Here is a 26,460-nt window from a genome sequence, read left to right as displayed (position 1 = left end):
GCAGTTTTTTAAAAAACTGTACTTGCAAATTATCATAAGGTTCAGTGGTTGTGTTCTTGGACATGTATCCCAGAGAAACTAAAACTTATGTTTATAAAAAACCTGTACATGAATGTTCATAGAATCTTTATTTATAATAGCCCCAAACTGGAAACAACCCAAATGCCTTTGATGGTAAATAGTGAAACAAGATTTGGTACTTCCATACCATGGAATACTGTTCAGTAATAAAAAGGAATTACTGATTTACACATCAACTTCAATGGATCTAAAGGGAACTATGCTGAGAGAAAAAACACAGTATCAAAAGGTTATAAACCATATGCTCCCATTTATATAACATTCTTAAAATAATAAAATTATAGAGATAGGAAAACAGATTAGTGGTTGCTAGGTGTTCGGGTTGGAATTGGTTGGAAAAGGCTATGAAGGAATAATATAAGGGAACCTTGTGATGGAACAATTTTCTTTCTTGATTGTGGTGGTTGTTATATGACTATACATCTGATAAAATTGCATAGAGTTACACACACAAATAAGTATATGTAAAACTGGTGAAATCTAAATAAACTCTGTAGACTGTGTTGATGTCCATTTCTTGGTTTAGATAGTGTACTATAGTTATGCAAGATGTTACCATTGGAGGAAACTGGGTGAAGGGTACATGGACCTCTTAAACAATTTTTTTGAAACTTCCTATGAATTTATAATTATTTCAAATTAAACAGTTTTTAAAAAAAAAAATCAGAGGTATTCCTACCTTCCAAGAATATTACTGTTTCTCTGAGTAAACTGCCTACCAATTTGTGCATTTTTCTATTAAATATCATTGATATGCTGCTTTTATTCTTTCCTTATTAGGAAAATCTCTTGATGAGAATTCACTTCCACATTGCTGATGAAACCAAAGAAGATATATGTACTGCCCAACACTGCATCTCCCACCAGAAATTTGCAATGACGTTGTTTGAACAGGTGAACATTATTTCTATTTTCATCACTTCTTTTCTTCTTCAAGAACACTGTATCCAGGGATGTGGGTTATCAGATGGGTGTCAAAACAATTAATGACTGTGGTTACTTGGTTTTGCTTTTTTACCCCGGTCCCAGTGTGTATGTACCAGCTGTGGTGCCACTTCTGATCCACTGCCTTTCATCCAGATGGTACATTACATCTCCACCACTTCCCTTTGGTGAGTCTTAAAGGTTCTCTATTTGTACCCTTAGGTATTCCTTCAAGTGATAAGTTTCAACTGACAGCATCCAAATAGCTTATATCCTTATTGTTAAGACAGTGTTATATTGTAGGAACTCAGAACAATAATTTTAAAATAATTTTTGTTCTTCCTTCCTTCCTTCCCAGTCCTCCCACCTCACCCCCCTTTCTTAGGTTCAGTTCTGGTCAGCAAGGTGGGAGGAGAAATGGGGATTCTATGAGCTTTGGATCTGGGGACGGGCAAAGGTGCTCATTGTGTTTGGGACACTGAGACTGGTCAGGACAAGGGGCTTTGGTATAGTGGGCAGAGGAAGAAAATCAAACATGTGAGTTAGGAGTTTGCATGAGTAATCTATTTGATTTAGTTATAACTCTGTGTAATTCCTACCATCATACCCTTCCATTCCCCCACCTTGAAGCAATCAGGCTATTTGTATGCTGGAAAGACGTGAAAAACCCTCACCAAGCATGTTTGGTGAGCTGCTGCAAAATGCCAGCACCATGGGGGATCTGCGGAACTGTCCGGTGAGTTAAGTCAGAGGTGGGGTTCAGAGTGGAGAGGGGAGCCCTCGGATTAGGGAATTGAGGCAGAGCCAGTGGGAAACATCTCAAACCAGCCTTATATATGTATTTCAGAGTAACTGTGGAGAAAGGATTCGGATTCGCCGTGTGTTGATGAATGCTCCACAGATTATTACAATTGGGCTGGTATGGGACTCGGACCACTCAGACTTGGCAGAGGATGTCATTCACAGCCTGGGTACCTGCCTGAAGCTGGGTGATGTGAGTATTAATTACCTTTATCTCTGACTTAGTTCTTGTGTCTTAGTATTGCTTAAGGGCAGTGAATACTTATATCCTAGTATAAGTATATACTTATAGGTGTAGGTGGTGTAGACTTTTTAGGAAAAATGGGATAAAATTGGTCTTGAAAGACAGGATGGACAGAGCTTAGCTACTGATAAAAATCAAGCAATTTATAGAGTTATTGTGTACTCTACTCATTGCTTGTTTATACAGAGTAGAGTTGGGAGGTGTAGTCTACCACAGGTGGTAATAAGGTCAAAGAAGTGAGCAGTCTTGACTAGAGCTGCTATGGGAGGTGAAGGGGTAAAGGTTGGTGACCTGAGTTTTAGAATACAAAATTCACAGTGAGGAACCAATGTCTGTTGCAAAGGTAATGGAGTAGCTTGGAAAAGAATTCAGTAGGTTAGCAGTTTTCTGTGCATCTATTCAAGAAAATAGGGAAAACGACTTCAGACCTGGGATCTTTTAGCTTATCAGCTCCGCGCCCTAGTATAGGCAGGGTTTTCCTTCAGTTCAAGAGAAGAGCCAGAAACTCTGTGGTTTCCTTTCACTGGTTTCTTTCTCTTATAGTCCTGTGACTAAGGAGATTCCTTGTCATTCTTTAATATCACTAAGTTACAACTGAGAATGAATGCACTGTCTGGAATCTTATTTTAGGTCTCCTTCCCAAGGAATCTCTGACATGAGTAGGTTATACACAATTAAATCTCTTTTTTCTAAATTCCTGTAGTCTACATATTCTGTACTGTTCTAGTTTTGTTTTATTTCTATGATGATTTTCTCATTCAAATCAGTTTCTCAAGGCAGCATTCTTTTCTTCAAAAATTTTTTGTATATCTGCTAGAACATACAGCAGTGAAATGCTGGTAATCAGCATGGTGGTATTGCTCTTCCTAAGGGACTCTTTACCCCTTAGTTAGGGTCTCAGCAGGAAATTTATATTTGTGGTGCCAGCTGGTAAGTAACTTTTGAAACGTCAGTGTTTGTTTTTGTTTTATTTTGTGTTTTTCTACTTTCTTGAATCCTCTTACGATAGGCACCAGCAATAAAATATTGTAAGTTATGAAGAAACATCACCACCTTACCGGTTTACTGGCCACTATCCGTCTTGCTTTTCCCTACATTTTGTCTTTTTAGGTTCATTTCTGATGATTAATATGGACTAGGAAAAATCTTAGAATGAAGCATGGAGAAACAAGTCAGTACGTTAATAAGAAATGATGGAGTGTGCTAAGAGATTGATGTGAGAGGGCTGAGTATTTGACTGTTTTTTTCATTCTCTTCTTTCCCCACAGCTGTTTTTCAGAGTTACGGATGATCGGGCCAAGCAGTCTGAACTGTACTTAGTAGGAATGATCTGTTACTATGGCAAACATTATTCTACATTCTTTTTCCAAACAAAGATCCGCAAATGGATGTATTTTGATGATGCTCATGTCAAGGAGGTAGGAATATTCAAGCCCTTCTTGAAGTGTTTGATAACAGCAACAAAAAACTAAGGATAATTACTTGTATTTGGTGTTTATTTTCATAATTTTGATGTCTGTTTACTTACCTATCTATTGAATTTATGAAAGTATCAGTCTTTTCCAGTAGATGACAAGTTCCTCAAAGATAGATCGATATATTTTCTGTTATTTTCTCTGAATCCTCTCACCATGCAGTCAGCACAGTTATGTTTATAGTTGACAGGTTTTTTTTTTTTGTTTGTTTGTTTTTTTGTATTAAGTGGTTGATTTGAGTGAGAACAGTTTAATGCTTCAAATTAGGTTAGAAGGTTAGCATGAACTTCAGAATTTCAAACTTGGAATTATCAATGGTAATACTTTGTCTTAGGTAATACCTTGAATACTTTGTGTTAGGGCTGCTATAAATTGTTCTCTGATTGGTACTTACCTGAAGTACCTTATCATAGATTAACATGTTTTGGGGATCATGTAGAAAAAAATAGGGCTATGAGGATATTTAAAGCTGGAAACTTGGTACTATCCAAATCACAGAATCTGTGACTAAAGTCGTTAAAGGATCTGCATGAGTTAGGAAGCTTCTTGATAAAGGCTGGTGGCTAGGAGACTCCTAACTATAATTTACACCAATCTGTGGACCTTTAGCCCTGTCTTCACAAATGGTAAACTCTGTCAAATTTCCTGATTCTCTATCTCTTTTTGCTGTTGTAATTTTGGCTGATTTATATGAATTCCTTGAGCTTTAGCCTTTTTATTTGAAAAATAATACATGCCTTATAAGAAATTAAATAAGATTTGTATATAAAAAGCATGTTTGTTGGGGTGCCTGGGTGGCTCGGTCAGTTAAGCATCCAACTCTTGATTTTGGCCCAGGTAATGATCTTATGGTTTGTGGGATCAAGATTCATGTCAGGCTCTGTGCTGAGCATGGAGTCTGCTTGGGATTCTCTTTCTCCTTCTCTCTCTGGCCCTCCCCCATTTGTGCTCTCTCTCTCCTAAAATAAATAAATAAACTTTTAAAAAAGCATATTTTTTTTAGTTAAAATAATAACTAAGTTAAAAATTTAATGAACATCTATTATGAAATAAGCACTATGCTAATTGTTCAGCTCTTCAGAGCACACCATCTCAGAATGTGACTGGTTCAAGTTTAAGAGAGGGTGAGTTTAGAGATTTGATTGGATTGTTGTTTCCATGGTCTTCTGTCACTCTTTTCCACTGCTTTGGCAGTGCTGAATCCAGTTCAAAGCTAAGACTGAGGTTCATCTGTCTATTCTAAGCAGTTTGACATTTATGTCCTGTCACGTGTGAACTCTGAAATGGAATGTCATTCATTCTAAAGCAGTCTGTGAGAGAGTTTCTGCCTGCTCTTTAGATTCATAAAAGTGATTTTAATATTTAGGAGAAAATTATATAATTTATAGAATTGTAAATTTCAAGCCAGGGCTTTAATATGTGAAAAGGAATTGGTCACCAAGGCAGCTGAAGTCCCCTCACATAGCATGTTCACCTTGGAGTACTTTTATTTATATTTCGCAACTGAATTGTTGTTTCACAGGAATGAAAGTAATTTTATTCATCATTCCTATCTCTTATAAGGTTCCATTGCTTTCTAAAAAGATTTAACAAAAACAGACTTAACAAAAAACTCATGAAATTTAGGTCTAAGGTCTCTTTTGTGGTCTCTTTACCCAATTCTTGTCTTTTTTATTTCTTTTATTTTCTTTAGAAAAACAGAATAGGAAGATATGTTTTGAATTGTGGATATGAAGTATAAGTCATGTTTTTCTGATTGTTTCTGGTTCAGATTGGGCCAAAATGGAAGGATGTGGTGACCAAATGCATCAAGGGGCATTATCAGCCTTTGCTACTGCTTTATGCAGACCCGCAGGGTACCCCAGTGTCTACTCAGGACCTGCCTCCCCAAGTGGAGTTCCAGTCATACAGCAAGACCTGCTACGATAGTGAAGATTCAGGTGAGCAGCCTAGCTCTTTACCTCTTCCTTCTCCCTTCCAATGTGATCACTGGACAGTTAGAACTCATACTTAATCATGAGCCTAGCACATAACTAGCTTATACAAAGGGGATCCATTAGAGATAGAAAGAAGTGCCAACTCGTGTTGAAGCCCAAAGTGTGCCAGGCTTTGTTTCTTTCAGCCTTCAAGAATGTGTTGCCTAAGTCACCTGGCCCTGATTCAAAAGTGAAAAGGAAATTAGGTTGATTTAGACTGAAATAATAAGTTTGTGAGGGAAACTCAGTGTTTAACCTTCCAGTATTAGTAAAGATGACTGATTCTTACTAGCAACTTAACAGTGACTTCACTGAGTTGTGAAGACCAAGAAAAAATTATATGAGTTACTACAAAGCTTATCATTTTATTTGGGATAAGAGATTTTTGTTTTAAGATGTCAAGTGTAGTAGCAGTATTCCTCAGCCTGTGAATCAGTTTGCTTCTAATTCAGTTGGTTGCAGCCTAAATTGTTCCCCTGTAGCAACAATTTGCAGCTTGATGGCTAAAGTCTCAGCCTAGCCCATAGAGGCTTATAATATATTAGAAATATAGCCCTAATGGTTTTGGCTTGATTTCTGAAAAGGAGAAAAAAGAAATATTCTTTTTGTCTTCTAGATCTAGGATTGTCCTTGAGTATAATTTTGAAAGAGAACACATTTGTCTTTGGAATTTTCCCCCCTCCCTTTTGTACCTCCTTCCTGCTTGGTACCTGGTGTTCTTCCCAGCCTCGTACCCAACTCAGGTCTGCTCTACTTTTTCTCCTTTCAGTCAAACACCCATTTCCACTGTTGTGCTCATCTCAGTGAGTTGTTCAGAGGAAAGTAGTCTGATTGAACTAATTTACTCTAAAGTATAAGTAACAGCCACATAATTTCTCAGATATATTAAGATGTTTACAATATCAATTAAAATCAAAGTGACATTTCTGGCAGTATAGGAAAAAAATTACGGGATGGGGAACAACTAGTTATTGCCAGGTCGGCCTGGGACTCTCCATCTAAATAGATCTTACTTTCACAACTTTTTCCTTTCTTCCACTTTTCCCATAGGTTTTCTAAAAGCCCCACAGTTTTTCACAGTGGCAGGCAAAGTGAGGGCTTCAGCAAGGTAGGGACAGGAGTGGGAGGAATTCTTTGTGTGTCTGGGCAATATGGAAGTTGGGTGTTGGGAAGAATGGCTCTGGTATATCCTTCTCACCCTTCCTTCTAGGAAGTTCTTGCCTTATGGACCTTTGTTTCCATCCAGCTGTTTGCCTTCTCTCTGTTACTGTCCTTCTCTCTTTCCTTACTTTGGCATATGTGTCTCCTCCTTCCCTCAGGGAGGGAGCCCTCCATCTCAAGTGATACTCGAACAGATTCTTCAACGGAGAGCTATCCCTACAAACACTCCCACCATGAGTCTGTGGTCAGTCACTTCTCTTCTGAATCTCAGGGGACAGTCATCTATAATGTGGAGAATGATTCCACGTCTCAGAGCAGTCGGGACACAGGTAGGGAGTTTTACAGTGGACCCTGCTTGCCTGATTCAGTTCCTGCACAGAGATTCTCCCAAGAAAAAGAAACTGGGGCAAGTCAGAAACGTTTGTCATGCAAAGGGAGAACTTGGGTAATTGGGTGGGATGAAAAGAAGCAACACAACTCTGACCGAATGATGATGTGCCATTGCACATTTTCCTATCAACAGTAGCATATCAATAAGGATGATTGTAATGTGATTATTAATGTGATTGTTTATTCCAAAATCTGCCTTTTTTTTTTTTTTTTTTTTTTTTTTTTTTTTCCTGTATTCTTGATCCCTGTGCTTCTCATAGTGTCCCAATAAACCCTTATGGTTTTGCACCTCATCATGTTCTCATGCCAGGCTTTATCTTAAGTGAAGGGCTTTGAGAGCAGGGGCATATTTATGGGCATGGATGTGTGCTGATCACCTTGCTTCCTGAAGGATAGAAAGGCCAAAGAAAGAAAGCTAGCTTGTTTGTTATTGTGAGTTCTATGTGGAGAACATTCTTGAATTTTTCTGTTCTTCTATTGAAGAGTGTACCTGTTGTTGGTGGAAGAAATCAATACAGGGCATACAAAGAACAGTGAGTGACTGATTGATGAGATGAAAAATTTATCACCTAATACACAGAACAGTGCCCATACTCTAGAGACGTGGGAATTAGTGAGTTCATGGCTTCAGATTGGTGGTCCTTTTAAAGTTTTTATTTAAATTCCAGTTGTTAACATATGGTGTATTATTAGTTCCAGGTGTACAATATAGTGATTCAGCACTTGTTGTACAACACCTGGTGCCCATCACAAGTGTACTTCTTAATCCCCATTAACCTGTTTAACCATCCCTCCATCCACCTCCCCTCTGGTAACCATCAGTTTGTTCTCTATAGTTAAGAGTCTGTTTCATGGTTTGCCTCTCTCTCTCTCTCCTTTTTTCCCTTGGTCCATTTGTTTTGTTTCTTAAATTCCACATATGAGTGAAATCATATGGTATTTGTCTTTCTCTGACTTATTTCTCTTAGTGTAATATTCTCTAACTCTATCCATGTCATTGCAAATGGCCAGATTTCAATTTTTTATGGCTTACTAATATTCCATTGTTTTATATATATATACTGTGTCTTCTTTATCCATTCATCAGCTGATGGACACTTGGGCCATTTCCATAATTTGGCTATTGTAGATAATGCTGCTATAAACAGCAGGAGTACATGTATCCCTTTGAATTAGTACTTTTGTATTCTTTGGGTAAATACCTTTTTTTTTTTTAAATAGAGAATTTTAAACATTTTCAAAAGTATCAGAATAGTATACTACCCTTCCATGGACTCATTGACTAGTATCAGTAATTATAACTCATGCTTGGAGTGCCTGGGTGGCTCAGTCGGTTGAGCATCCAACTCTTGATTTTGGCTCAGGTACGATCCCAGGGTTGTGGGATCAAGCCCCACATTGGGCTCAGTGCTGAGCGTGGAGCCTGCTTAAGATTCTCTCCTTCTCTGCCCCTCTCCTCTGCTCACACACACTGTCTCTGTAAAATAAAATTAAAAAAAAAATTAAAAATTGTAACTCATGGCCAGTCTAGTTTTGTCTGTATTTCTATCTACTCTCACTACTCCTGGATTATTTTGAAGCAAATTCCAGATATTATCACCTTTTCCATAAATATTTTAATGTGTCTAAATATTTAGTATATCTGAAACATGAGAAATCATTTTTAAACATATCATTATCACACTTAAAAAATATTAACAATAATTCCTAAAAACCACTAAGTAACCAATGAGTGTTCAAATATCCAAATATAAATGTTGTTATTTTTTAATGGTTTGTGTGCTTGATTCAGGATCCAAGTGAGGTCTATGCAGTGAGATGAATTGATAAGTCTTTTATGTTTCTTTTAAAGTATAGGTTTCTCCTCCATTTTTTCCTTGCAGTTTATTGTTGAACAACTAGGTACTTTGTCCTATAGATTCCCCACATTCTAAAATTTGCTGATTGTATTCCTATGTTAAACTTTAGCATGTTTCTCTGTTCTCTGTATTTCTTATAAATTGGCAGTTGGACCTAGAGCTTTGGTCAGACTCAGGTTGGGTTTCTTTTGATGACTATTGTGTAGATGACTACTGCAAAGTATGATTTTTTTAAGACCATATTTCTGAAACTGAGTCAGGGAGAAGCCAAATAACACGATAAACAAGGCATATTTTCCAGCAGAGTCAGGTTTATGTTAAAGGTTTGTGAATGGCTGGGGCAGGGGAGCATACTCTCATTGGTTTAACATTTGCAGATTTAGTTGCTCCAAGTGATTTTCTCCTTTCTTAAATCTTTTTTTTTTGGGCCCAGAGGTAGCGAAGGATCAGATATAAAGCAATAAAAGATTACATTGGTGATTGATTGAAAAGAGATGGGCATGTCACTACAGTGCTGATACCTGAATATGTACAAGAATTTTCATATACTAATGTGTGAAAACAGTTCATGGTTCATTTGAAAACCTAGAGGATTGTCCCTAAACCTGCCTTCCAATTTAATTCAATTGCTTAATTCACTTTTGGCTTCCAGCAGTTCAGGTGATTATATCCTTTAGAATCTGACCTTTGCTGTTATCAAATCAGACTCCTACATTTACATCCTATGGGCGTGAAGCAGGGCAAGTTATGTATTTTCTGGGCTTCCCAGAAATCAATACTGAGGAATTTTGAAGTGTAATATCTGGGTGAAGCCACGTTGGGTGAAGCCAAGTTTGGTAAAGCACTCATTGTGGATGGGAATGAGAATTATGCAGAGTTCAAATGTCCTAATTTTAAATGATTAACATTTAAGGAAGGTTTAGAACTGAATGGGAGGTGGGGAGAGGGAGCCACCCACAATCAGACCTCTTGTGGGCAAAGGCTGGGGCAACTTGGATAATACTAGGTATAATAAAAGTTAGGCTTTACTTGATATGTTGCTAAATAAAAGGAAAGCTCTATCTTCTATTTATGAGAATGAAAACATATTGATACATGACATTTTTATACAATCTTTAAAACTGTCACGTTTTAAAAATTAGCAAGTAATGTGTCCTTCTGGGTCACTGGGAGAGACTACGGGCAGGATCAAGACTGGTAATTGTTCAGGAGACATTATAAATTTGGAAGCTCCCATTAAATACTTGAGCTTCTTCGCATTTATCTATTGAGAGATTCCTGCTACACTTAAATCAGATAGCCTTAGCCCCTACAGCTTCTGATTCATGGGTATACCAAATTTGTGGCACTGCTGTGAATCCCAAAGGGAAGCTAGGTTCTCAAGAGGATGGAGGTAAGTTTCAGATACGAGCTTACCCCCATTTCCTTGTTCTTTCAGGACACCTGACTGATAGTGAATGTAATCAGAAACTCACATCCAAGAAAGGGTCACTGATAGAACGCAAGAGGAACTCTGGCCGGGTTAGGAGGAAAGGCGATGAGCCACAGGCCTCAGGGTACCACAGTGAAGGCAAGCCACTCTGCACTCTTTGTCTTTTTTCATTCACTCTGGCAGCTTTTGTCATGGTCCATACTGGCTTTTCTATTCTGCTCAAAGGGATTTCCTTGCTTTTACACTTTGGGGTCTAGGTATCTGTGATCACTTTAAACATTTATATTTGTTTCATTCTTTGTGTTTTTAGGAGAAACATTGAAAGAGAAGCAGGCTCCTAGGAATGCCTCTAAACCATCTAGCAGCACCAATAGACTAAGGGATTTTAAAGAGACAGTCAGCAATATGATTCACAACAGACCATCACTGGCTTCTCAGACCAACCTAGGATCTCCCTGCGTGGGGAAGGGAGGAGACCAAACTGACAAAAAGCCTCCTAGAAATCTGCCTTTACATTCTCGTGACTGGGAAGTAGAGAGTACCAGCAGTGAGTCAAAATCCAGTTCTTCTAGCAAGTATCGTCCAACGTGGAGACCCAAACGGGAGTCTCTGAATATTGACAGTATCTTTAGTAAGGACAAAAGGAAGCACTGTGGCTATACCCAGCTTAGCCCCTTTTCTGAGGATTCAGGTGAGGAGATAGAGAAGAATTGGGCTTTTGAATAAAGTTGACTTACGTATTTAAAAAACCTGGATTTTCTGGTAGAGTCAGTAAGGTGCATTTTTATATGCTGATGTTGAGCCTTTTGAAGATAGGAGTTCAGTGAATGAGTAGCTGGAGGGAGGGTTGGTTATGTTTAATTTGAGGCAGATGCTAAATCTACCTCCTTTTCCATACTTGTCCTTTGATCGGGATAGCTAAAGAATTTATGCCAGATGAACTAAGCAAGCCACCTGCTTACGACATTAAAACTGGTGGACCAAGCCCCCAGTACAAGCCCTGGGGCCCAGCAAGGCCAGGCTCTCACCTTTTAGAACAGCACCCTCGCCTAATACAACGAATGGAATCTGGCTATGAGAGCAGTGAGAGGAACAGCAGCAGCCCCATCAGCCTGGATGCAGCCCTGCCTGAAAGCTCCAGTGTCTGCAGGTATTGTTTGGCTCTTGAATTGCTTCATTGTCCCTTGCAGCAATGTGAGTCACCAAGAGGCTTTTCAAGTCAGATAAATGGAGAAAAGGACTTTATTACCATCTTGCAGGCAAAGTATTGTGCTTTATCAACTTTCTTTCTTTCTTTTTTTTAAATTGAAATGGGGGGGGATGGGTTAAATGGGTGAAGGGCATTAAGGAAGGGCACTTGTTGGGATGAGCACTGGGTGTTACATGTAAGTGATGAATCACTGAATTCTACTCCTGAAACCATAATCACACTATATATTAACTAATTTGGATTTAAACAAAATTTAAAAAAACAATCACACTAAAAACCTAAAAAAAAATGAAACAAAATTGAAATAAAGTTGGTGTACCATGTTATATTAGTTTCAGGTATACAACATAGTGATTGGACAGTTCTGTATATTACACTATGCTCACCACAATAAATGTAGTTACCATCTGTCACCATAGAATATTATTACAATATTATTGACTGTATTCTCTATGCTTTACTTTTTATCTCTGTGACTTATTTATTTTATAACTGTGAATTTATACTTCTTAAGCCCCCTCGGTTATTCCCCCTTTCCTCTGGCAACTACCAGTTTGTTCTTTGTATTTGTGATTTTTGTTTCTGTTTTTGTTTATTTGTTCATTTGTTTTATATTTTAGATTCCACATGTAAGTGAAATTATATTTGTTTTTATCTAACTTATTTCACTTAGCATAATAATACCCTCTGGGTCCATCCATGTTGTCACAAATGGCAAAATTTTATTCTTTTTTATGGCTGAGTAATATTCCATTATATATGTATATATATCATCTTCTTTATTCATTCATTGCTTTCCTATCTTGGCTGTTGTAAATAATGCTGCAATAAACATAGGGGTGCTCTGTCAACTTTCTATAGCAACAGCACCCTCTGCTGGGAGAAGGAGCAAAGGCATTTGAGAAAGAACTTTATTACATGTAAAATAGTTTAGTAAATAACTTAAAATGGAAGAATTAGTGAATCAAAACATATAGTCCTATCATCAGAGAGTAAATACAATTGTTATCTATTCTTGCCTTTCATTTAGGGTAGGTTATTTTTTTTAAGGGTCACAGGGATTCTGTGTTTTATGAAGCCAATGATATTCATAATTCTCTAAGATAACATTGATGGTTTAATAGTGCTCATTGTGCCCTGTCCATAGGGCCCAGTTTGCTTTGTAAATTTTATTTTATTTTATGTTTTGAGACAGAGTATGAGGATGGGAGAGAGGCAAAGGGAGAGAGGAAGGAGGGAGGGAGGGAGGGAGGGAGGGAGAGAGAGAGAGAGAGAGAGAGATAAAGAGAGAGTATCTTAAGCAGGCTCCACGCTCAGCACGAAGCCTGATAGCGTACTCAATCCCATGACCCTGGGATCGTGACCGGAGCAGAAATCAAGAGTTGGATGCTCAACAGAATGAGACACCCAGGAGCCCCATAAATTTTAGATTTTCCTACATTGTTTCTACTAAGTTGCCACAGAGGCAAGTTTCCTAACAGTGTTGCTGCTTTGAAAAGAGTGATTTTGTCTTCTACAAAGGTGATAATCACACCCTCATATTTTCCCATTGCTCATCCCTTGACACAGGACCCTGTTGAGTTTTACACATGAGAAGATGGCCACAAAGGTGTAAGAAAGAGGAAGGCAACCCATGTGAGAGCTTATATTTATTGATTCATTGAATATGTTTTTTTTGCCAGACACTGTGCTAGATGCACAAAATGTGAATGAGATGAGATAAGATGGGGGAACTACTTTCAGAGGTAGTTTAGCAGATACTTCAATTTTATATTAGTTTGATGTTTTATTGGTTTTTGAGGGAATTTAGTCCTAGGAATGTTGCAAGTTAACACCCTTCTGATGTTTTCACTAGACTCTGGTTTGTCTTTTGAAGGGATCCAAGTGCTAAGAGATCAGCTGGGTTGGCACCTTCCTGGCGTCACATCCCAAAGTCTCACAGCAGTAGCATACTGGAGGCGGACTCCACAGCATCCAGGAGTAGCTGGGCAAAAAATCAGCACCTCTCAGGTAAGCAGAAAGACACTGGACTTGGAGGACTGGATTTGACTGCCAAATCTATTTGGGAAATAGCCTTACCTGAGCACATTTGAAATTGGAGGATGGTTGTACTTTAAGTTTTCATCACTATGTAAATACGGAGGCATTTGAGCTGTCCCATCTTTGGATTTATCTACTTTCTGTTCTGCATCATGGCTTTCCTGATCGTTCTTTCCACCTTGGCAAGAGCCCTTGCTGGAACAAGAAGGAACAGAAATATGGTGAACTGTGTCAGTAGCACCTGCATTCCTCACAGGAATAAGTTCGCCAGTTTTTGCCTTTGGTGTAGAGGAAGCCTCATGGGAATGGATTTCTTAGTGTTTAGTTCTATGAATTGAGATGACAAAGGGGGATGTGAAGGCTATAGGCAAAACTGGGGAATAAGTAAACCTAAACCCATCCTTATCCCTGCCTCTGTATCCTGTCCAGTATCCCTGTTTTCCCTTCTTGAGTGTGTCTTGTGTCCTCATACTCCTTCTTAAAATGAGCTCTCAAGGAATGATCTGACTCCTTCATACTAAATGTAAATGACTGGAAATAGTTTAAAGCATGCTTTTTCTAAGAGAAACTAGCATTTTAAAATTAAAGTCAAAGCCTAAAGGTAAAAGAATACTGGAATTTCAGGTGTGAGACACTGAGGGTAGAGATTTGAGGTAGTTAGAGGTTTTAGTTCCCTTTTACATTCCTCTCACAATACACATATATACTTACAGTACATATTCCACTTAAGTAGAGACCCAGTCTAAATGGTTTAAAATAAATCCCTTACTTACTTAAAGCTGAAATTTGAGGTGATACATAGGCAATCTCCCCAGATAGAGACTTTTTGCAATGGCTAAGGGAAGGTGGTGAGTGTCTAACTAGGGAGTTCTGGGAGCTACTTGTCTAACTTACAGATCAACCTTCATCCCCCCCCCCCCTCCTTTTTTTGGTTTGTTAGATCAATTGGGAGTAGAGTATGTGGGCAGAAACCTTAACTATGGTCTGATTTAATGAGCTTCTGGATGTAGTTCTGTGGTCAGCTTACTAGGAAGAAGTGGACAGAATACTGTGTACCAGCCTGTAGAGGTAAGACCAGTCTTAATGGTATGACTGCCAATTCTCTTGATAGCCACCAAAAGTTCTCAGAGGTGGCTGGAAGGGAAGTATGCAGCAGTAATGACAAGGCATGCATTCTTTTAGGTGTGAGTGCCAGTAGGTTGCTAACATCTGGCAGAACAGAACAATGCCAATAGAAGCAGGTATCTCTGAAATCCTGGGCTGGAGTAGGTTGTAATTTGAAACCCATGGAAGAAATTCATGCTTCTTAATGAAAGTATACATTTGCTTTACTTACTACATTTTAATTTATTTCACGTTGACTAACATTGCTTTGAGAAGCTTGTGGTCATGCATGAGCCTATTCCCCCTTCTCTTTTCTTTAGATAGCCAGTACCTTTTCAGGTCACTAAAGACCGAGTCTCATGACATCTCTAATAGCCCTAATTCTGGACTACTTTGGATAGAATCCACCAATATTATTCCTCCACTGGTAAAAGATATTTTGCAAGGAGTTACAACAAATTCCTCACACACCATACTGTCCTCTTTGTATAGGAGACCCTTAGTATACAAAGGCATGAATACTTGTGGCTCACAATTGATCCTATCATTTTATTTTGGCACAGAACAAAAATTTTTGCCTGGTAACTTTGATCACTCTTTTAAAAAGTTACGGAAGTAAAAATAAGTCCAACAATTTAGTAACCTGCCCTCTCCCTCTTCAAATTGAAGGAACCGGTGTTTGCATCATGGTATATGTTTTTCTACATTTTTTGTATGCCTATGTAAGTATATGGATATGTTTATTACTACCGTTAAAAAAATAAAATGAAGTCATATATATTATTCTGTCACTTGAATTTTCACTTAATATATCATGGATGTCCTTTGGGATCTATTTGGTTCCATCTATGAACATTTATAAAATTGAATTTATACTGGATATTTTATAAACTCTTTAAAAGAGATGGTAGAAATTAAGGGTGAGAAGTCGACTTGCTTGAAGTTTCCCAATGAATCAGAGGCAGCACATGGTTGAGAATGCTCTCTAATAGTTAAGAGCATGGATTATGAATTTAACCTATTTGACTTTATTTATTTATTTTATTTATTTATTTTATTGATTTTTGAGATAGAGAGAGACAGAGCATGAACAGGGGTGGGTCAGAGAGAGAGAGGGAGACACAGAATATGCAACAGGCTCCAGGCTCTGAGCTGTCAGCACAGAGCCTGATGCGGGGCTCGAACCCACAAACTGCGAGATCATGACCTGTGCCGAAGTCGGACGCTTAACCGACTGAGCCACCCAGGCGCCCCAACCTATTTGACTTTATTCAGCTCCATCATTTATTATCGTTGTCATGGCAAGTTATTTATTCTGTGTGTCCGTTTCTTCTTTCCTAAAATGTAGGCAATAATAGTATCTACTTCATAGGTTGTCATGATAATTAAATAATGAATGTAAAACTGCTTAAAACTGTGCTCATCATATAGTAAATGCTCAACAAATGTTATATTGTTATCGTTGTTATAAAGCCACTCAATAAATATTTTATCATTATCATCATTATCATTATAATTCATAGCCCAGATCTCACCCTGAATCTGATATGGAAATCACTATCCAAAACATGAATTCCAAAATGAATAAAGACTTCTAAAGGAAAGGCAATGCAGTGGCCATAAATGCAGCAGGTGCTTCATATTAGTTATGGAAATGTGGCAATTTCTCTTCTTCCTTGCTTGTATTCCAGGTGGGGAGCTCTCTTCCAAAAGCGAGCTGGATGAATTGCAGGAGGAAGTGGCCAGGAGGGCCCAGGAACAGGAACTTCGCAGGAAACGGGAAAAGGAATTAGAGGCAGCTAAAGGATTTAACCCTCATCCCAGTCGCTTCATGGACTTGGATGAACTGCAGAATCAGGGTAATTGTTCTGAACTTTAGGTTATGGGTGATGGGGACAGAGAAGAGAGGAAAGAAAAAAATATTCAGGCTTATAAATTCCTGTCTTCTGTTTAGCTAAGTTGTATTTTATCATAATTCACTCATTTTAGTGAGAACTAGCTGAAGTAGGAGGTGACAAGCCTGTTGATTGGAAGACAGGCACTGATTTGGGGCTCATGTATTAAAAGTCTAATGATGAGAGATAGTATTATTCATAAAAATATTTCCCATGCACATCTCTACTGTAGAAGGTGTAAATAAAGCTAATCACAATTCAGAAATAGCAGAACAGGGCAGTGAGTCAGCCACACTGATAAGGGAAATTCTACTTGCTCAGCGGAAATACACCCTTGAAATTTCCCACCTGGAGCTTTAAGGAAGTGGGTCTACCAAACAGGTTCTAAGAACACAGAGCTTGATTGCCTTTTGATCCTCTGATGATTCATTTCCCAATCTCATACAATTTTTGTGGACTTTATGATGCTTCTCCAACTGCCCCACACTAGTTACTTTTTTTTCCTCTCACTGCTTTAGGATGTCCTTTTGTACCGAAAGAGCTTAGTCTTCAAAATAGGAGTTTAAAATAGGAAAAGTAGGGGTTATACCTTAAATAGGCTCCTGGAACTTGTATCTTTCTATAAAATGAATTTATTATTCTTATTATTCAGAATCCCCAGATGTAACATTATGCTAAAATAGTGCAAAGAATAGGAGTCTTTGCTATTTTGGGTGGCTGCTTTCTTGTTGACCACTTCCCACTTCCCACTGGGCTAATTTGGGGGCCTATTTGGGGCCATTCTTCTCCTCTAATCCTATTGTCTTTTGATTTAAGGTAATTGTTGCCTTATATTTCCCAAGGCATTGTATCTGTTTCCAAATTAGTTTTAAATTCCTAGTTCCTTAGCTGTCCCTACATTTGGATAGTCTTCTCTCCCTTTTTGTCCTCAAGCTATATTACACTGGGGTCTCGGGGTTATTATGCTTCTATACTCATCTCCTTCCCTTACCTTTTTTCCTTCCTTTGTTAGTTGGGCAGTACATGAAAGTTGAGAGGGAATCCTGGCCACATTTCATTGTTAATTCTTCATACACTTTGATTCAGAATCTCCTGGAAGAGCAAGGAATGGAGTGCTAAGATTCTAGAGGATTAGAATTAAAATCTAGTACAGTGATCAATTGTAGTGTGCCTATCTATCTATCTATCTATATCTATATATATATAGAGAGAGAGAGAGAGAAACTTTTTTGTTTTGATGGCTCTCACTACCATCTCTCCTTATAAAGATTATATAGATCCAATTGTCAAATATTATGAGAAGACCTTAGGCCTGGAGGGTAGGTATCAGATCTCTTGATGTGGGATAGAACCTGAATGCCAAGTTCTTCAGAACCAACTTACTACTTCACTGCCCTCCCATTGCTCTCCAAAGGCCACAGTGAATTAGGAAATTAATGTTAGGGGTATGGAAGAGCCTTTCTTACCATGTCAAGTTGGAGGTAAGTGGAAGATGGGGAGATTATGGGAGAAATGACTGACATTTTGATATTTTTTTTCTTGTGAGCATGTGAAAACTCACCAAAATTCACCATTGTGAGTGAATTTACAATACAGCTTACTACCAGTTTATGAGTGAGTAAGAGCCAAGGGGACACATAAACTTGAGCGTTCTTTTACAAAAGTTGACCTTGCAGTACTTGCTTTTTCATCTGGCACTGTACTTGAACTCTTTTGCACCTGCTTTGGTACACATTTGCTTTCAGGGGAGGAAGGAATATTTCATGCTCCCTCTATGGGAAAGTGACTTTTGCAGTAGGTTTGGCAAGCAAGAGCATGATAAAAGAAAATACTTAGGAGTGCTGATGAAAGGAATGTGGTTGCAAACCAACAACAAAGGCTGTTCAACTGCCCTGGTGGATATATTGAGGTTAGGAACTGTAAAGCACCAGTGCCCAAGAGGTGTACTAATTTTCCAGTTGAGGGTGGTACAGAGAGGACTGTGAATTGATGTAGGAAAGAAATTTTACAGATGGCTTTCCACAGAGTAGTGAAGCCACTTTTGCCTTAACACAGCAGTAGAGGTCTCTGTAGAGATCTGGGGCATTCTGACACTGGTTGGCAAGATGTATCTTGTTGCACTGTGGAAACAGGTCAGTTCCAGGCATAAGAATCCACCCTTCTGCTGTAGACAATACGGTGTTCTTTTCTGGAGGGACCCCCTTAAGAGCTCTTGGAGTTGGAATATGTGGTGGACAATGACATACTCCTTTTTCATGGCCTTGGCAATGTCTTGGTTAAGGCAAAAATGGATGTCCTACATGTTTCAGAGACTTCTTCATAGCAATGGAGAGTTAGAATAAGGGTAGATCAAAGGCTCAGCAGCAAAGATCTATGTGCCCTTAAGGGAAACAATACTACATAGAAAAAGGTGGAACAAATTGTAATGAAAATGAAAAGTACTGGCCCTTTCAGGGAGGAGTGACGGCTTTGAGAGGTCCTTGCGAGAGGCAGATTCAGTGTTTGAAGAGTCGCTGCATCTGGAACAGAAGGGAGACTGTGCTGCAGCTTTGGCTCTCTGTAACGAAGCTATCTGTAAGTAACTCTAACTGCTACAGCTATGGCAATTTTGACTAACTTTGAGATAGGTATTATTAGTGTCATCGCTCAGTTGGGATGAAAACAGCTTTTATGTCTCCTCACTGTCAGTCTCCCAAACTGAGGCCCTTTAGCTATTGTTGCCCTTCAGATTTTTAAGTGTGCCCTGCGCTGTCATCTCGCCCATGGATATTTACTGGAATGACCTCATCAGGAGTCTGTAGATGAACTATCCAGCCATGCCTACCTTCTTATCCCAAGTTAGACGTCAGATTTGAGGTTAGTCTGTTCTTTCTCTAGTCACTGACTAGTTAGGTGGAGCTTATGGCAAGAAGAAATGAATATATTGGCTGTGATTTCCCAGGCCTGTGACTTTGCACTGCATATATGATTCATGTTCTTCCCTTGCTTTCCTGGTATGGTGCACCATAAGGTTACAGTGAAGGACTAAGGCTTAGCATTTATATCTGGTTCTTAAATGTGACCCACAAGAAGCTGTGTTCTGTAAAGACAGATGCAGATTTGGATCTTATTTCTGCTGTTGACTGTCGGGAAGGGGAAGTTGGGAGCAAAGTGTGGAGACCAGAGTCGGACAGGTCAGTTGCAAAGGATGAGAGTGGCAGTCTCTAAGATGGAAGCACCAGTTTATCTTCTTAACTCATTTTAGTTTAGCTTTTTGTTTGTTTTTTTAAATTTGGATTAATCTGTTTGGCCTCCATGGCTTCCATGAATGTTCCTTATAGCCAGAGCCAGCTCTGTACCCTGGACAGTATGTGCATGGTCCATGCCTTGCATTCCTGCTGCACATTTTGAGTTTTACTGCATATCTTTGCTCATTTTTGGTTCAATTTTATTTTTATTTTTGTTTGTATTTTGTGTTCTGTTTCTGCTATATTTTCTTTTGCATTTTAGCTAAACTAAGACTTGCCCTGCATGGTGCCAGCTCTAGCACGCACAGCAGAGCCCTAGTCGATAAGAAGTTGCAAATCAGTATTCGAAAAGCACGGAGCCTGCAGGATCGCATGCAGCAGCAGCAATCATCATCGCCGCAGCCGTCGCAGCCCTCAGCCTGCCCCCCTTCACAGGGGGCGGCCCTCCCTCAGCCAACAAGGTAGTGCCTGGGATCCACTGTAGTTTATGGACACCAGGGGAGGACATGACCATGGGTGCTCCATAGTCAGAACTCTCCTAGTCTTGGTGACTACAGAGGAGAGAGAAGAGTCCTCTGAAAATATTTTCTTCTCAGATTAGACACACAGAAAACTCATCCCACTGCCAGTCGTTTTCTTAATAGCTCCTAGAAAGATACAGAAAGTATAGCATAATAAATAGACCATTTGTCCATATTTCCTGTGGGTGACTTTGTCCTTGGACTGGTATAATAATGTGATTATTAAATATGTACATATTATGTTCTCAGACATGGCAATCTGAACTGTTCCATGTTGCAGTAAAAACCATGTGATTTGTTTTGGGATTTCAGTGCTTTCTGTCCCTCATGGAAGCAGAGAAAGCAGTATTCTTTGCTCTAATTGAACCATAGAGAAGAGACACAAAGATTCCCTTTGTTTTGCTTTCCTATGGGCAGCACTTCCCCAGGGCCACTGGTATAGCTTTCACACTTTAGCTTGGAATTTGGCTCTTACTTACAATATGTAGGTTTAAGGTAAAATTAATTTTGGCTTTTAATAAGCCTGAGTAGTTTTCAGAATATAAATATTATAAGAGCAGCTAACATTTTCTGAACATTTGCCTATGTCCAGGTACTAAGCTAAACACTTTAATTCTCACAATAACCTTAGGAGATAGGGACTATTAGTCTGTTATTTAGTAATATTTTATAAATAAGGAAACTCAAGCTCAGGGAGGATAAAATGCATAAGGTACCCATGGTTACTCAGCTAGTAAGTGGTAGAGGGGTGGACTTCAAATCCAGGTCTGTTTCACTCCATTAGGTCCCCTGTGGAAGTAGAAGGACGCAGTCTTCATAATGTTGTAAGGGTGACTGGGTGGTTCTACCCACAGAAGTTGAGAGTGTATTCTTTCAAATTTAATGCTAATAGCTGAGATCTTCCTTCTTCTTTTCTCCTACTGTGTACTCTAGTAGTTGAATGATGATCTGCGAATCTGATCAGAGATACGTTTTGAATATAAGCAATATAGGCAACTAAACTCTCTCTAGAAAACTTACGCCACTTGATGTAAGTAATTGAGGTTTTATTTAAGTGCTTCTAACACTGAGTTTTTTAGGTCAGAAATACAAAACTATTAGTAAGAAACTGAGTAAATGCAGTTAATTCCTAGTCTCACTCCCAAATCTTTGGAGAGTCACAGTGTATTACTTTGGGAAAATATCTCAGTGAATAATACAACCAAATCCAGATTATGAAAACACACTTGAAGTAGTTGAATTCTGTGTAATCCCATGAACCAAAATCACCCTGTACTCTGTAAATGTGGCTTTTGGTTCTTTGGGCTGGTCTGCCTCTCAGGACCCTAGGTATGAGTGACTTCTAGGCTTTGCTCACCTTCATGTCATCTGCATGTGGGACTAGCAATTTTTGTTTTTTTAATTTGCAAGAAGAATATGATTGGAATGGGATTTTACAGGTAGTGAAGAATATTGACAAAGACTTCATTTAATATTACTGTGTGCAGCTTTGGTGAGGGTATTTAATAAAGAGAATTAATATTACCTATTGCTTGGGTGTGAGCTGACCATGTGCCTGCCTTCTCTTTTGAACCTCTGAACCGTTGACTGTACTTGTGCTTGTCTTTCTATTTATTTTTACCATTCCCTCTGTGAATGGCTAGAAATGGGAATCAGATGAACAGGTCTTTTTGTAAGTGATCTTGTCATTTAAGGCAGCTTATGACTGGCTCTCTCCATTTATTTCAGTGAACAGCCTATCCCGCTCCAAGTATTGTTAAGCCGGGAGGCTCAACTAGAACCCTGCACGAATACAGAGTTTGGGGCCAGTTCTTTCATCCACTCACCTGCTTCCTGCCATGAGTCACACTCATCACTCTTCCCAGAGTCATCTGCCCTGTCTGCCCCACAGCACAATTCCCCCAGTAGGTCTGCCTCAAACCTTCTGACTTCAGTTGAGGATAGCATTGACCCCTCTACGCTCCACAGGGAGACCTTACCTAAAACACCAGGGAGGACTGAGAAGAATGCTCATTATGGTTGGGAACCATTAGATGTACCAGAGAGTAAGCTGCAAGGCTACAAGGGTGACAACAGCAGCTGTACCAGGTTCCTCCCACAAGAAGGAAGAGGAATTGATCAAGAACAGCCATTCCAAGAAAAGAGGGACCCTATTGTCTCATCCCAGGTGATGCCTTGGTCACACTCAACTGGAACAGACACCTCTGAGAGAGGAGATGCACACAGACTAGGCTGTAGTCCTTCAAGTTCATCAGCTCAGTCCAGCCTTCCCCTGTACAGGGCCTGCCACACTGTAATGCCTGCTGCTTCCTCACCTATGCTTCACTCTCCTGATACTGTGCAGAAGACTAACGAATGCCTCCAAGCCAAAAGCCTCAAAACCTTGTTGACTTCAAAAGTGGATGCTGGCAGCGAGGATCCCTATAGGCCAGAGTTTCCAAGCACAAAGGGGCTTGTCCGTTCTCTAGCAGAGCAATTCCAGAGGATGCAAGGTGCCTCCACAAGGGATGGCACAGGTTCCCAGGATAGAAGTTTGCCAACCAGTCTAAGAAAGAACTCTTCCTCTTCTGACTCTAAGCTTCCTTTCCCACAGGGTCGAGGGAAAGGCCATTGGCCTTGGGCAAAACAACAACAACCCTCTTTGGATGGGAGGGACAGACTACCTTCCTGGGAAGAACCTGCTGATTATCCTTCTCTTGCCATGAACTCTGGGCTGCTTAATAGTGAAACTTCTAGGGGAAGACAGCCCAGGTTGGCAGATCCAAGCATGTATCAAGGAAAGCCATCTCAAGTTAGAGACGCTAGGCCTAAGGAACTGGGCAGCAGTGTCGACTTGGGGACTTCCTTGCCTTTGGACTCCTGGGTGAATGTCACAAGGCTCTGTGATTCTCAGCTTAAACATGGGGTCCCTGGGCCAGGAATGAAGTCCCCCCCCCATGATTCCCATACCTGTGTAGCCTATCCAGAAAGAAACCACATCCTTTTGCATCCACATTGGAACCAAGACACAGAGCAGGAGACCTCAGAATTGGAGTCTCTCTACCAAGCCAGTCTTCAGGCTTCTCAAGCTGGCTGTTCTGGATGGGGGCAGCAAGATGTGGCCTGGCATTCATTTAACCAAACAGGTAAGAATGTAACAATGGGCAGGGGGAGTGGGAGACATATAAAAGCCGAAAGCAGAACAAGAAGAGGGGTGGTGTTCTGTCCAAATAACATCCTAGCTAAGAGGTGGTAGATCTTCTGACTTTATTTATGAAGACTTTAGGACAAGAGCTAGATCGTTTTCTAGCTATAGTGGAAAATGGGGAGAGAATAATCATTAATTGTTCAATTCCCTCCTTCTAAAGGAAGAAACCAATGAGTATATGCCAGGGCTGTTGTGCTTTCTGGGCATTCTGTGCTAAGGAATGGTTCATAGGTCTTTGAGAGAGACTCAGCCTGAAGTAGGGGAGGCTGAAAAGAAAAGTCATCCTTTTATGGCTCAGGAGGGAACTGAACTAATCCATGATCTAGCTTCCAGATCCAACTTGCAATGAGGGTGTCCACATTGAGCCAGATCTGTAAAGTGGCATTTCTAGATCATACTGAATCAGAAATATCAAGAGCTTCCCTGATCCCTTCAGTAACTACCAGCTTTAAAATATTCAAGGTTGGGGGCGCCTGGGTGGCGCAGTCGGTTAAGCGTCCGACTTCAGCCAGGTCACGATCTCGCGGTCCGTGAGTTCGAGCCCCGCGTCGGGCTCTGGGCTGATGGCTCAGAGCCTGGAGCCTGTTTCTGATTCTATGTCTCCCTCTCTCTCTGCCCCTCCCCCGTTCATGCTCTCTCTCTCTCTCTCTGTCCCAAAAATAAATAAAAAACGTTGAAAAAAAATTAAGAAAAAAAAATTAAAATATTCAAGGTTGTATGCTTGTAGGGTACCCATTCATTGGCTATCCATTAGGTTATATTGTGTGAAGAATGAAGTCTGTACCTTAAATGTACTTCACAGACTTGTTCTGGAAATTGTAGACATGAAGAATATTTATAACTTAGATTGATATACTTAAGAACTCCAAAGCCTGAACTATTCTGGTTCCATCATTAACTGTCAGTATAAATTTGGACAAGTCACTTGATATTCCACGGCTGAGTTTTTACCTGCAAAATTAGAGAATTGGTTCAATGATTTTCTTTTTAAAGATGCCCTCCAACTCTTTTTTTTTTTTAATAAATATTTATTTATTTTTGAGAGAGAGAGCGAGCATGAGTGGGGGAGGGGCAGAGAGAGAGAGAGAGAGAGAGAGAGAGAGAGAGAACGAGAGAGCGGGAGACACAGAATCCGAATCAGGCTCCAGGCTCTAAGCTGTCAGCACAGAGCCTGATGCAAGGCTCGAACCCACAAACCTCAAGATTATGACCTGACCTGAAGTCCAACACTCAACTGACTGAGCCGCCCAGCTGTCCCAAGATGCCCTCCAACTCTGAAAATGATATGTATGATTCTGTGAAATTGAACTCAGAGAACTTTATCTTTAGCTCAGTTTCCATAATAGTACAGGTTATACTGCCAGTTGATGTTTAAATACAGCCATACAGGTATTTACTGAGTACATAGAAGCTATTCCCAGAAGCTATTGGGGAGGGAGGGTGTCACATAAATATAAGATTTGATATTAAGATATGTTTTTTAGGATATGCATCACAGTGTAGACTTTGCAATGATGTTTATTAAAATTCTCCTTAGGTACACGGGACAGGGCAGGATGGGAAGATTCTAAAGAATGAGGAAAAGCTGGTGTCTTCCTCAATTAGCTTCCTATCTAAGGGAGAAAGAAAATACAAATGTCAAGTTTTTTAATAATAAACACATATAAAAGAATATATTGCAATTAAAATTAAACTGTCAAGTATTATATTACCAAAAAAAAAACCCAAATAAAAAAAATTCTTATGTTACCCAAAATAGGAACATTTTTCATTGTGGATAGTTTTGAAAATATATAAACTAACAAAAATCATTGATAGTCCCACTACTAATTTCATGAGTTTACTTCTGGCTTTGTTTTTTATGCGTATATACTATATATTTATATTTAGTATTTATATTGTTTTGTTTTTATAAAAAGCAAATTGTTACAATATATGTATATAGTTTATTCCCATGATAGTCTTACAATATATCCATTAGTATTTTTCTTTTGAAACACTTTTAAGGACTACAATATGCTGCATATGAATGTATCATATATTCAACAATTTTATGATACTTTATATACTTTGCTTAGAATTCTTCCAATTTTTAGATAAACTGATGATGAATATCTTTGTATTTGGGCACATTTCTGATGAGCTCTTCCAAATAAATTTTTACAAGGATAATAGCTAGTTGAAGGTTAAATACTTTTAAAAATCTCTTGATATGGACTGGTAAATTAGCCTTCAGGAAGATTATACTTCTGTAAACAATTTCAAAGAGTACGTACCCAACAGTACTTTTTTGCTTAATAGTGAACAAAAACTAATTTAAAATATCCATCTGATGAGTCAGTTCTTAAAATCCTTGTCAAACCAGACTAGCCTTTATTAACATAAAGAAGGGATCAGGTGGAATAAATCAGGAAGTAGGTAATGAAGGACAGTGCCAATTAGGATCTGTATATGATAGACTATATCTTTAGGGGAGTACTTCTTTATCTTACTGTGAAGCATTTTTTTCTTTTTTAGATTTTTAAAAATATATTTATTTATTCAGGGTGGGGGGAGGGGCAGAGAAAGAGTAGGGAGAAAATCCCAAGCAGGCTCTGGGCTGCCAGCATAGAGCCCCACTTGGGGCTTGATCTCACAAATGGTGAGATCATGATCTGAGCCAAACCAAGAGTCGTATGCTAACTGACTGAGCGACCCAGGCTCCCCTATTGTAAAGCATTTTTTAAGCATCAAATTACTAAAGCAAATTACAAAGCATCTCTCCCCCCGCCCCCACTTTATTCATATAATTTACAAATAACATGTAAGGTTAAGGTGTACAATGTGATGGTTTGACATATATATAATGTGAAATGATAACGACAGTAAGGTTGGTTAACCCAACCATCACCACGCATAATTGCAATTTCTTTGTAAGAACATTTAAGATCTAT

The 26,460-nt window shown here is 39.2% G+C and overlaps 1 protein-coding gene across 21 annotated transcripts in view; it reads left to right on the top strand.

Annotated features, from left to right (window-relative positions):
• The window catches only part of USP54 (ubiquitin specific peptidase 54), a 137,841-nt gene that overhangs the window by 98,070 nt on the left and 13,311 nt on the right, over positions 1–26,460 (top strand). For 12 of the 21 annotated variants that reach the window (XM_040485390.1, XM_040485391.1, XM_040485388.1 and 9 more), the window contains 15 exons: positions 862–975; positions 1,111–1,193; positions 1,636–1,741; positions 1,853–1,999; positions 3,319–3,468; positions 5,297–5,465; positions 6,821–6,991; positions 10,350–10,481; positions 10,654–11,034; positions 11,262–11,493; positions 13,430–13,563; positions 16,389–16,556; positions 19,032–19,166; positions 20,082–20,280; positions 22,069–23,465. In XM_040485390.1, coding sequence (XP_040341324.1) covers positions 862–975; positions 1,111–1,193; positions 1,636–1,741; positions 1,853–1,999; positions 3,319–3,468; positions 5,297–5,465; positions 6,821–6,991; positions 10,350–10,481; positions 10,654–11,034; positions 11,262–11,493; positions 13,430–13,563; positions 16,389–16,556; positions 19,032–19,166; positions 20,082–20,280; positions 22,069–23,465 — 3,718 coding nt within the window. Of the gene's footprint in view, positions 1–861; positions 976–1,110; positions 1,194–1,635; positions 1,742–1,852; positions 2,000–3,318; positions 3,469–5,296; positions 5,466–6,820; positions 6,992–10,349; positions 10,482–10,653; positions 11,035–11,261; positions 11,494–13,429; positions 13,564–16,388; positions 16,557–19,031; positions 19,167–20,081; positions 20,281–22,068; positions 23,466–26,460 lie in introns of those variants that run through there. The other 9 variants (XM_040485395.1, XM_040485392.1, XM_040485399.1 and 6 more) reach the window with 7 other exon arrangements.

Source organism: Herpailurus yagouaroundi, unplaced genomic scaffold, assembly GCF_014898765.1.
Source record: "Herpailurus yagouaroundi ecotype Mexico unplaced genomic scaffold, PumYag 163, whole genome shotgun sequence".
Classification (NCBI taxonomy): domain Eukaryota; kingdom Metazoa; phylum Chordata; class Mammalia; order Carnivora; family Felidae; genus Herpailurus; species Herpailurus yagouaroundi.
Note: the sequence above shows the minus strand (reverse complement) of the source record. Positions and strands in the feature narration are given on the sequence as shown.